Source organism: Chrysochloris asiatica, unplaced genomic scaffold, assembly GCF_000296735.1.
Source record: "Chrysochloris asiatica unplaced genomic scaffold, ChrAsi1.0 scaffold00020, whole genome shotgun sequence".
NCBI classification, from domain to species: domain Eukaryota; kingdom Metazoa; phylum Chordata; class Mammalia; order Afrosoricida; family Chrysochloridae; genus Chrysochloris; species Chrysochloris asiatica.
The window spans coordinates 952239-965379 of NW_006408538.1; the positions used below are offsets into that span (position 1 = coordinate 952239).

General features: G+C 38.9%; 1 protein-coding gene across 1 annotated transcript in view; it reads right to left on the reverse strand.

Annotated features, from left to right (window-relative positions):
• Window positions 1-13141, reverse strand: part of ANK3 (ankyrin 3, node of Ranvier (ankyrin G)) — a 393472-nt gene that overhangs the window by 207878 nt on the left and 172453 nt on the right. Inside the window, exon 8 of the mRNA XM_006837454.1 lies at window positions 1698-1796. Coding sequence (XP_006837517.1) covers window positions 1698-1796 — 99 coding nt within the window. The remainder of the gene's footprint in view (window positions 1-1697; window positions 1797-13141) is intronic.

The window sequence follows — 13141 nt, forward strand, 5'->3', positions numbered from 1 at the left end:
TCCCATGGTCTGCCAGAAGAGTGAACAACTCTGTGTTGGAAGAGGTACAGCCAGATGCTCCTTAGAAGCTAGATGGTAAGACATTGTCTCTCGTACTTTGGACATGTTACCAGGAGGAACCAGTCAATATTACGGACTCGGATCAGTTCCCAGATCACAGTCAAAGTACAGAAGATAAACTAGACCATCCGCTTCATAAGGGAAGAGGCAGTGGTGACTGGTTGACTTCATGGTTCGATTACTTACCTAAATCTGGCCCAGAGCAGATAGTGATAATCTATTTGTTGAGTGCCTAAATGTACTGGATACAAATTAAGCAGCAAATCAAGGAGTTACAGGAATCAAGTTTGGGTTACCAGACTGGAATGTGGACAACACAAATATGAACATCAGATTCTTAAAAGGAGACGCACAGGACTGAAGAAGGTATAATTACAGGGCAGAGAAAATCTCTAAATCCCTAAACAGGAGGATGTTTATGGGGAGACACCTTTTTATCAGTCTGGCTCTTCCTAATATTTTGTATCTAACATATATGTTGGAAAAAAAATCTATTGGTTAGAAGTTTATGTGATTTATTAGTAAAGCCTGGTATCTATTTCTGGCCTACTTTATACTGGCACAATTTAAAAATATTATCTTGTTCACTGCACTAAGTCTTCAAATAAAGTGTTCATTTGTAGACTTCACATGAAATTACATGCAGATAGGTAAGCAGACTGCTGGCCTGCCTAAGTTCTGCGTCCAGCATTCAAAATAGATGGTAAGTCATAGTTCCTTACCGAACACCCTGGTACATTCTACTAAGTAATCAATACGTCAAGCGCCAAGACAGATTTTTTTTAAAATTGGGATAACTGTCATTGTTAGGATTAAATTGACCAAATAGCTCACCCTGCAGTGTCACCTAGAAAGTAAATTCTTGGAATTTAACTCAACTAAAACCATTGCTGGAGCCCTGGTGTGGTGCCGTGGGTTAATGTGCCAGACTGCAAAGCCATTTGAACTGCAAGGTTGCCAGTTCAAGCTCACCAGCTGATCTTTGGAAACCCTATAGAGGGTTGCTATGGGTCGTAACCAACTTGACAGTACTTAACAACAACAACAACAAAACCATTGCCATCAAGTTGATTCTGACTTATAATGAGCCTACAGGACCAGTTAGAACTGTAATCTTTATGGAAACAGAGTGTCTGATTTTTCTTCCTGTGCAGCTGCTGGTAGGTTTAGAACTACCTGCCTTTTAGTTAGCAGCCTAGCATTGAACTGCTGGATCACCAAGGTTCTTTTCGACTTTAGTGTTATTGTTGTTAATGCCATCAAGTCGGTTCTGACCCACAGCAACTCTGTATATATTTCTAAGTATCTGCTGGTGGGTTTTAACTGTCAATCTTGTGCTCACCCTATAGCGCCACACCAGGGCTCCTATGATCTCACTAGGTTTCTATAATTATATCCACGTACTATTTAAACATGTCTTCAAGATTTATAGATATGAATGGTCAACCCATTTTTTTAAGCAGATTGAATTTAGCAGTCATTTTTCAAGAGATAACAAACAACTGAAACATAAATAAAGCTAGTGTTTGGACAGGGTAAAACATGCTCAATTTTGTCGCACCTAGCTCAAATTTAATAGAAAAAGTTTTCCTGTTACTGAAAATAAGCAAAAGCATACACATAAATTGTACTCTTACCCTCGTTTTGGCATCAATTTTAGCGCCTCGATCAAGCAATAGTTTCACCATATTGGCATTTCCTCGTTTTGATGCAACGTGCAAAGGAGTGATGTCATTCTGCAGAAGAACAGAAAGAAGAGCACAGTTTTGATATCCGTAGTTTAACCAAAATGTTGCCTCTTACACCTCCATAACATGCCTCAGTTGTTTATTTTCACTAATAGCATGCTTCCCAATATTTCTCTCTGATGATGGTGATTTAGAAGAATGCTTAAAAACTGATTGCAATTTTAGGGGAGACATTCTATGGGGTGGGGGAGATTCCCAAGTATAATTACTTCATTTTTCTGGGGTGATTTATGGCTGAAATGATGATTCGTGTGTCTATGTGCTAAAATCCTACATCTTTAAGTCAGGGTGTTTTCCTGTAAATTTTTCTTATGTATCAGTTAAGAGTGGCTGACTACCAAGCAACTGATTAAGTCCACCCAGAGTGAGTTAAAGGAGTGTCACTTTACGCAGAGTCTTCCTTCCCAAATTAGGTTGAGCATCAGATTGTAAAGGAAAGACAAGAGTGATTTAAGGTGAGAGCTGCCTAAAGATTCTCTCTTCAGGGAGCCTGAAGATTGCTCATGCCCATTGAATTTAAATGTATCTATGAGCATGGCGGTTACGAATCGGGCTGTGAACCTCAGGGACAGCAGTTTGAAACTATGAGCTGTTCTACAGGAGAGAGATGAGGCTTTCTGCTCCTGTAAAGATTTACAGCCTTGGAAACGCTGTACAGGATGACTATGAGTTGGAACTGGCTCTACAACACATAACAACAACAATATGAGTGTGGCAACAGTAGTGAGGTTGGCCCAGGATTGAGCAGTGTTTCGTTCTGTTGTGCATAAGGCTGTTATGAGGCGGTACCGACTTGATGGCACCTAACAACAACAACAATGAGCATTTATCAGCAATCTCAGAGAAAACAGACTTCGATGTTTTTAAAAACCACTATCAGACAAGAGCCATTTCTTAGGACAATCCAAAATTACTATCACATTCTCCTTGATTTCAAAGGAAGTTGTTGTTAAGTGAAGTTCCAATTCATAGCAATTCCTTATAGGGTTTCCAAGGAATGACTGCTGGGTTTCAAACTCTAACATTGTGCTTAGCAGTCTAATGTTTACCCTACAATGCCACACCAGGATTATAACTCCTCCCTCCAAGGATCTTCCATGTGCTAGAAATATTTCAGACTATAGAGAAAATTCGTATACATCTATTGCAAAAATTCCCTATTTTGGTGTCTAGAAAGCAATAAGGGTTTATAACTATAAGTTCTATTGGTCCTAAAAGACAATTCTATGCTAAATGATATAGGCAGAAAAGGGTTTATCATTTTATAGTTTGATAATAGCTACATTAAGGAGCTCTGGTAGCATAATGGTTACGAATTAGGCTCTGAACTGCAAGGCCAGAAGTTCGAAACTACCAGCTGCTCTGTGGAAGAAAGATGAGGCTTTCTGCTCCTGTAAAGATTTACAGCCTCGGAAACCCTGTTCAGGGTGGTTAAGAGTCAGAGCTGACTCCACAGCACATAACAACAACAGCAATAGCTGCATTATAATAGCTAAACACTTTACTGAATTCTCCATAATCCTTACAAGGCCATCCACAATCTTAATTAAACTAAATCCTGCTGCCATGAAGTTGGTTCTGATTCTTAGAGCCTGTGTGTACCAGAGTCGAACTGTGCTCCGTGGGATTTGTTGCTTGTTTAAATTTTATTTCTTTTGTTGTTGCTGTGAATATACTGAGCAAAACATCAATTCAACATGTTTCTACATGTACAATTTAGTGACCATTCTATTCACTGAGTTGTACAGCTATTGTCCTTCTTTTCCAAGTTAACATAAACTCACTGACCCCTAAAGTTCTTATCTAATCTTAGAAGTTTTTGTTAAATTGTTCCCATATTGATCTTAAAAGAGTATAGTACTCAAAGCAAACCTGCTTTACTACTTATAAATACTACTGTTGGGTTTTAAGAAGACTTTAGGGGATATTTTATGTTAAGGTTTGCAGATTATCTCAGGACAATACTTTCAGGAGCTCATCCAGCCTTCCTGGCTCTAGAAAGTCTAGAATTTATGAGAACTTGAAATTCTCTTCTTCATTTTCCCATTTTTGATTGGGATTCTTCTATGGAATCTTGCATCTAAATGTTCTATAATGGTAGCTGGGCACCATCCAGTTCAAGTCTCATGGCAAAGAGGACAATGTTTCATGAGATAATCTGCCACACATTCCATATCCTCCTTCAATTTTTGACCCACTTTCTTATAATGGATGATTTTTCAGATGTAGATTTCTAGGCCCTTTTCTCGAAGATACCACTGGTGGACTTGACCCTCCCTTCTGGTTAGCAGCTGAGTATGTTAACCATTTCCAGTCCTCATATTCAGTACACTGAATTATAACCCCTGTTTTACAGATGTAGAAACAATGGGCAAGGCCAGGAATCAAACTAAAATCTGACTCTTTGATTTATGCAAGCTCTTTTTTTTTATTTTTTAACTTCTTCGCATTTTATAATGAAAAATTTCAAACACAAAGAGAAAATCATAATGAGCTTTATGTATCCATAAGTCTGCAGAATTTGTCTGCAGTCACACACTAATCTCAGAGGCATCTTTAATGACAGTGTGTTTGGAATAAGCCCATGTGTGTATGAACTGAAACCCTAGTAGCAAGATTTTTTGATTGACTTACCTTCATATACATATGAGAAGGCTTCAAAAGTTCAAAGACAAATTCCATTATCATTTAATCCCATTTTTAATGAAGTTTTTGAAGCTGCGTTGTCTATTGTATTATATGCTATATAATGAACACTGTTTAAAGTAAGATGCTCTAATTTTAGAAATAAAGATTAATTTAATTGTACTTTCTGAACTATAAAACTGACTTGGAAATGTTAAAAAAAATTATAATATAATGCATTTATAAGGAACAAATTCTCTCCTAGTTCCAAACTGTATTTCTGTCCCATCTCTTAGGATAGGTTTAGCAGAAAGCACAATTCATTGGGAAGGTACCTTGTCCTCTACGAACTCAATTTCTCATCTGTACAATGGATGTAAAACTTTCACTGCCTCTATAAGAAGACTTTTAAGAGGACAAATGAGGTAAGTCACTTCATCTAATATGCAAAAACAATTCAAGCAAGACCTACTATCAAATTCTGTGCTTATTTCATAAATGAAGAAATTAAGACTTAAAAAAATAATTTGCCCCCACTGAATAATTTTCATCTTGTCTAGACAGATGTGGTGAAAAGAGATGGGGATAAGATTCTTGTGATTCAAGAGACAGTAATTGTTTTCCTAACTAATTGTGACTATCACAACTGTAAAGGTAGAAGTTTCATAACAAAGTGTTGAAGAGCAAAGATGTCAGCTTGAGGACTAAGGTACGCCTGACCCAAGCCATGGTATTTTCAATAACCTCATATGGATGCAAAAGCTGGACAGTGAATAAGGAAGACCGTAGAAGAATTGATGCCTTTGAATTATGGTGTTGGAGGAGAATACTAAAAGTGCCATGGACTGCCAAAAGAACCAATAGATCTGTTTTGGAAGAAGTGCAGCCAGAGTGTTCCTTGGAGGCCAAGATGGCTAAGCTTCGTCTATCATACTTTGGACATGTTGTCAGGAGGGAACAGTCGTTGGAGAAGGATGTCAGTCTGGGTAAGATGGTGGGTCGGAGAAAAACAGGAAGACCCCCAACAAGATGGATCAGCCAGGTGGCATCATTGATGGTGTCAAGTGTGGCAGCGGTAGTGAGGTTGGCCCAGGATCGGACATTGTTTCGTTCTGCTGTGCATGGGGGTCGCTATGAGTCGGTTCTGACTCGATGGCACCTGACAACAACAGTTAATCTTACAGTCCAGGAACAGAGTACCCTAGGACCATTAAGGGAGAAGAGCATAAGAGAAATGTAGGACTCTATCCAGAAAAGCAGTGACACTAGAGATGAAGACCTGGAGAGAGAGCAGCTGAAGACTCTAGATTCATGGAAAGAGAAAGGCTGCACACCGATGGCCAGGAGGCAGGCTTGCAGAATGTGCCCTTGGGTTGTTTAAATGATTCCTGAGTGTTTTTGTGTACATTCTACTCCAAAAAAAAAAAAAAAGACAACAACAATAACAAAAAATAACCAGAGGAACTAGAAACAAAACTATTGAATGATGATGAACAGAGGAGATTGTAATCATTGCAATGAAATGATGAATGTAAAGCTGATGTTCTCCCATGTAAAGTATCACTCAATTCACAATAAAAACTTTAACAAATTAAATAATAACTTGCCAAAAGTTTACAAACTTGCCAAACTTTGTCTGATTCCAAACTTCATGCCCTTTTCACAAGATTTTTTGTTGTTGTTTAAAGTGCTGTCAAGTGAATTCCCACTCATTGTGACCCTGTATCGTGTTTCTGAAGAATGGCTGGTGAGTTTAAACCACCGACCTTATAATTCACTAGATTGATTAAACCTATGCTTTTAAGCAGTACAAGCACACAACCCCTTCGTGTATGAAAGCATTTTGGAGCACCTTCCAGGGTTCTAAGAGATGAAAAGAGTAGAGGGGTAGGGTACTATAGTGTTTCTTGTTGTTATTAAGTACTCTCTAGTCGGTTCTGACCCACAGTGACCCTGTAGAGGGTTTCCAAGGAGCAAATGGTGAGCTTGAACTGTCGACCTTGCATTTCAAACAGCTTTGAAGTCTGGTGCATTAACTCACAGAGCTACATCAGGACTCCACTATCGTGATTAGGAACTAACATTCTAGAGCAAGATTACATAGGTTCAAATCCCAGACTCATCCTGTACAATCTGCCTAATATCAGATATATTTATTGAAGGTCTCTGCATCACAAATTTAATCTTTGTTAAATTACACTAATCAATAGTACAGGTAAACCTGTAAGAGCCAAAATGTGATGGGACTGCTGTATTTTTCCTGGTCTCCAAAGTTGTAGGAGAAAATATTTCCACTTTCCTTCTTTGACAGGTTTCCATCTTATACAGGTTACTGCTTTTCAGATTTTACTGTATACTTCAGATATATTGTCAGGAGGGACCAGTGGCTGGAGAAGGATATCATGTTTGGTAGGGTGGCTGAGCAAATAATCCGAGAAGCTGGGTTATAAAAGAAAAACGTGGCATCAGGATTTGAGGAAGACTCATTAACAACCTGCGATATGCAGATGATACAACCTTGCTGGCTGAAAGTGAAGAAGACTTAAAATATTTACTGATGAAGATCAAAGACCACAGCCTTCAGTATGGATTGCATCTCAATGTAAAGAAAACAAAAATCCTCACCACTGGACCAATAAACAGCATTCTTATCAATGGAGAAAAGATTGAAGTTGTCAAGGACTTCATTCTTTTTGGATCAAATATTAACACTCTTGGAAGCAGCAGTCAAGAAGTCAAACAACGTATTGCATTAGGCATATCTACTGCACAAGACCTTTTTAAAGCGCTGAAGAGCAAAGATGTCAGCTTGAGGACTAAGGTGCGCCTGACCCAAGCCATGGTATTTTCAATAATGTCATATGCATGCGAAAGCTGGACAGTGAATAAGGAAGATCATAGAAGAATTGATGCCTTTGAATTGTGGTGTTGGAGGAGAATATTGAAAGTGCCATGGACTGCCAAAAGAACCAACAGATCTGTGTTGGAAGAAGTGCAGCCAGAGTGCTCCTTGGAGGCCAGGATGGCCAAACTCGTCTCTCATACTTCGGACATATTGTCAGGAGAGACCAGTCACTGGAGATGGATATCATGTGTGGTAAGGTGAAGGGTCAGAGAAAAAGAGGAGATCCCCAATGAGATGGATTGGCCAAGTGGCAGCATCAATGGGCTTAAGCGTGGTTGGTCCAGGATCGGGCAGTGCTTCGTTCTGCTGTGTATAAGGTTGCTATGAGTCGGTACCAACTCGATGGCACCTAACAATAACAACAAATCTTATAGATGGAACTCCTGGCGTATCGCTGTAGGATCAGCAATGAACTGTGAATCACAAAGTCGGCAGTTCAAACCCACCAGCTGCTTCTCGGAAACCCTTCTTACTATGGATTGGAACCCATTTGATAGCACTTAACAACAATGAATTGGGCTACTAATCTCACAGCCAGCTGTTCGAAACTACCAGTTGTTCTGCGGGAGAAAGATGAGGCTTTCTGCTCTCGTAAAGATTTCCAGCCTCAGAAACCCTGTAGAGGGTCGCTATGAGTTAGAACTGACTCCACGGCACACAACAACAACAACAACCAGCAACACTTTACAGAATTGTTAGGAGGATTATATAAGTTAATCAATGGAGAGTTGTAACAATGCTGCTTAGTATTAAGCACTGGACAGCTAACTGCAAGGTTGACAATTTCAACCCACCACGCATTCCACATGAAAAAGATGAAGCTTTCTGCTCTCAAAGGTTTACAGCCTCAGAAACACTATACAGGGTCCTAAGTCGGATTCAACTCAATGGCAGTGAGTGTTGTTGTTTTTTTAAAATAAACGTCTTATCTGCTGTTACTGGTTTTATTATTTATCATATGACCGTTTAAAAATGTATGAAATGGACCATGTGAACAAAGACATTATGGAACAATTTGGGTAAAAAAGATAAGTTGTTGTTGTTATCAAGTGCTGGTGAGGCAGTTCCAACTCACAGTGATCTTGTATACGGTTTCTGAGGAATAGATGGTGGGCTTGAACCACTAACCTTGCAGTTAGCAGTCAGTGTCTTATCCTATGGTGTCACACCAGGACTCCAGATATGTATACCTGAAATGATTGGTAAACGATAATAAGGCCTAAGGCAGATAGTGCTTGCGATGGATGTAAAAGGTGTTTGAGAAGTGTCAGCCCAGTACAGGTTAAGTCAGAAAACTTCAAACATGACCTTAGATGAGGAAGGAGCTGCAGAAAGGCATGTGGAAGGCCGTTAGGTGAGCTGGGGCTGATCTAAATGTTCAGTACAATCTGGGTGCTAAATTGTTAACAAGAAGCACATGGAGGAAACAAATCTATGGTGAAATGTGGAATCATCTGCCGGTTTTTCCCTTGGTAGCAATTCCTGAAAAACCCACCTGACGTGGCAGCCAAGTTTGTTTCATGAAAAATTACCCAAGTCATTTCTCCATAGTGAAATCAGGGCTATTCCCAACCTTACTTGTGAAAAAGGACAGATGTCATTTCCATTTTGACACATAAAAGACAGCTGACTAGAAAGCTTCCCCTTTCACATTCCAGGTCTTACCTTCTCTTTGAAAATGCCTGAGGGCCGTTATCACTAAGTGAGAAACTAAGCAAATAATGCAAGTAATGAAGATTACTCACAATCTTCTAGGTAATGAAAATAAACAATATGACTAACTTGATTTGGTTCCTTAATAAATTCTCAATAAATACAAATTCCAAAATAATGTATATAAATGTTAAAGTTTAGAAACCTAACCCTTCTGTGAATTTTTGTTACTTGCAGTTTTTGCCTCTAAGTTACTACAATGATAAAGTGAGTCTAAGTGGAAAAATAAGAATCTGAAGATAAAGATTTCAATGTTTTAGAGATTTCATTAAAGAACAACCACCACCCCATGCTTTAAGATTTTAATGTTTTCTTATTCTAGTCTCTCACATGCTTAGCACTATCCCTCGTATAAGCAAATGCAGAAAAACGTTAGTAAATAGGTTCACAGAGAAAAGACCGGGCAGACATTTAAGCACAAATGATCAGTATCTGACTTTGCCCTATAGCTTTGTCTATCTTTGGAAAGTCTTCCAGACTCTGAGAAGGCCTCTGAAAAGAGAACTCAGATCTGCCAATTCCTAGGCACAGAGCAGCTATTCAAGTATTTGATGAATACTATATAATATACAGATTTTGATACTCTACAGAAAAAAATGTAAGACTTTATTAGTCTATATTTCTTTTAAATTCCTTTAAAGTGTTAAAAAAATTTTTTTTCTGTACATTTTCACTCCTTTCCATGGAAAGTTTTCTTCTACAGTTTCTGTTTATAAATAATTCATATCCCATAAAGTTCACCACAAAATTCAGTAGTTATAATACATTCATATAAGGCTGCCTATCACCATGATCTAATCCCAGAACATTTACATCATCTCAAAAACAACTCATACCCATTAGCAGTCACCCCTCATTCCTCCCTCCTTGTAACCACTCATCTGCTTTCTGGTTCTATTAATTTCCCATTCTGGACATTTCATATATAAGAAATCTTAAAATATATGGCCTTTGTGTCTGGTTTCTTTCACTTAATATGTTCATGGTTCATCCATGTTGTAGCATGTATCAGTGCTTCATTGTTTTTTATGAAAATGCCTGATTTTTTAATACCTTAAGAAGTCCACAAATACACATAAACACATGATACTTCCACAAATAAGGATTGATATTTCAACGCTACATCTAGGAAAGTTTCAAACTAAGAAATGAAATAATGTCTCTTAATAAGGAGCTCTGGTAGCGTAGTGGTTACGAATTGGGCTGCGAACCTTAAGGTCAGCGGTTTGAAACTACCAGCTGCTCCGCGGGAGAAAGATGAGGCTTTCTACTCCTGTAAAGATTTATACCTTTGGAAAGCCTGTACAGGGTCGCTATGGGTCGGAACCGACTCGATGGCACATAACAACAACAACAATAAGAATACACTTCACCCCTCATCAATTGACACAAGCGGGCCTATTATAAATAAATCCCACTGAGATGGTTTTCTATTAGTAAAACAAGGATAAACTCATTATCTTCTCTCATAATACAGTCCTCGTTAATAGGATAGGCACCATTACTAGTAAAAAGGCCATTTCCTCACTTCTTCATAAGGCTGTAATGAAATGAAACCGGTCTTTAGGAAAAGCCTTTTCCTCTTCTCCAGGTTTGCTAACTCCTCACTAACTCTGCACAGTGTTTTCTCTGTGCTGTTCACACAAGGAGATTAAGTCCCCACAGGTCTTGCTGAGGCTGACCCTGCCAATATTGCAGTTGCAGACAATTCCTTACCTTCACTACCCCTCTTCCAGAGAGACCAAGAAAATCCCATTCGGTTACAGACACCTGAGAGCTTGGTGTTTATGCTGAAATCGGGTTCTGAGCGTTTGGATCTGTTCAGTTCTAAATAATGTGAGATTTGTTTATTTTCTTTTAAGAAAAATAGTAGGCTATTCATCATTAAGATTGACAGAGGCTTTCACTTAGATTAATAAAAGCATTTAACAACAACAACAATCATAATTAAGATGTGGTATAAGACATTCTTGGGTTTTCTCTGCCATCTCTCAAACGATTTCATAGTGAGGGAAGGGATTGTTATTAAATGATGTTGAGTCAGTTCCTTGTATAGGGTCTCTGAGGAGTGTCTGGTGGATTTGAACATTGAGTTTTTCAGTCAGTAGTTCAGTGCCTATTCTACAGCACCACACCAGGACTCTGAGAAAAGGGTTGTTGCTAAGTGTTGTTGAGTTGGTTCTGACTCATAGTGATCCAGTATACAGTTTTGATTGGTTGGTTATGTGCCGTGGAGTCGGTTCCAACTCATAGCGACCCTGTACAGGGTATAGGGTTTGTTGTTGTTAAGTGCCATCGAGTTGATTCCAACCCATAGCTACCATGTATAGAGTTTCTGAGGAGCAGGTGGTAAGCTTGCACTGCTGACCTTGCAGTTCAAATGGCCTTGCAGTCTGCTGCATTAACCCACAGCGTGACTCCAGGACTCTGGGTATGGGGGTTACGAAGCTTTAAAGCTTCTCAGGGACAGAAAACCTCATCTTTATTCTGCAGAGCAGAGTGGGTGGCGGACCTGAACAGTTCACAATCCAATGCTTATTATATGCAGCCACTGTGCTTCTGAGGAGAGGGATAGTATCCTTAAAATAAATACTGGACACCTTCATCCTACCCTCAGCCCTTCAGCCTGTACATATAATCCCAGCTGGGAAACAAAGACTAGGGCTGAAATTTGCACCAAATTATATCTTAGACCACCTCTCCTCAAGTACAAACTCCTCTTTTAACATCATTGGGTGTTACAGTAAAATGGGTGCTTAAAGCTAGCTAGTCCAGTAACCTTCAATATGTGCTTTCTAAATAGAGGTTTTTTAGTAGGCATTTCAGAAAGTCCATAGATCCTAAATAATAAGGAAAATTTGTTCACTGAAAATTGAAATAGTAAATGCTTTGTTTTCACCTTGTAAACAAATCTTGGAAAACTATATAGCCTCTGAGACTTGGCCCTTAGTCACCCTTGAGGTCTGGAAAAGAACTCATTCCCTTGGCTCGATTTTTCAGCCACCAACAGACAGGTCTACATGGGGAATAGTAACACCAGGGAGGCACAAACACCTTAGAATAATCAACCATTTGAGACCCAAAGGGCAGCATTTGCCCTCGGACAAAGTTGAAAGGAGTAGAAACAAGAAACCCAGGGAGGAAGTGGGACATGTGGTGATGTCACACTGTGAGGATTCCAATCACTAACGTGAAACATAATGTGAAGAAAGTGGTGGATGAAGCCTGCTCTGCTCTGTAAACCTTCAGCCCATTCACATTGAAAAGAAGAAACAAGATTCTGCTACCCACAAAAAAGGGACACATGCTGACTTAGTCCAAGCAGCTGGTGGACTAGAACTGCTGACTCTGTGGTTAGAAGTCCAGCGCTTATCCTACAGAGCTACCATGCCACAACTAAATCTAAAAGGAGAACGTATATCTAGAGAACATGTATCTTCTTAAATTGAGCAAATCTGTGGCTCTGGGTCAGAATCCAAGCAGCCTAGTCTATATATAGAAAATGTTACTGGCATTTAATTTCTAAGCCAAAGGAAATGATATATTTCAAAAGTAATAATAATATTGAATATCTAAAAAATGTGCCAAGTTAGGCCCTTGAATTTAAAAGAACTAAAGGATTTTCTTTTCATATTTTGCTAAAAGTGTCACTATGAGTGCTCCCTCAAATGTAACCTACTATCTGTGTCCTGTTGTGGCATTGTAGCACTGGACTGTTATTCACAAGGTCAGGAGTTCAAATCCACAAGATGCTCCTCAGAAATCCTACTACGAGTCAGAACTGATTTAATAGCACATAATAATAACAACAGCTGTGTTGCAGTAGAGAAAGGTCTTCCCTGCTACAAGTTTCCACAAGTAGTGAGAAGTGAACAGAGAGGAGCATTTAAAATACATTAATCAAGTAACCAATTACTTTACATACCTAGTAACAAGAGGTGTACTAAAAACTTAAGTCATTAAAAATGAGCTGATAAAATTATACAAAATTTCCTCTAATGTTGCCAATGAATGCTATAGCTACAATAACAACAAAAAATTTCTCTCCTTTTTGCAATGTTTCGTCATATTAAATTCTACCAAAAAAAAA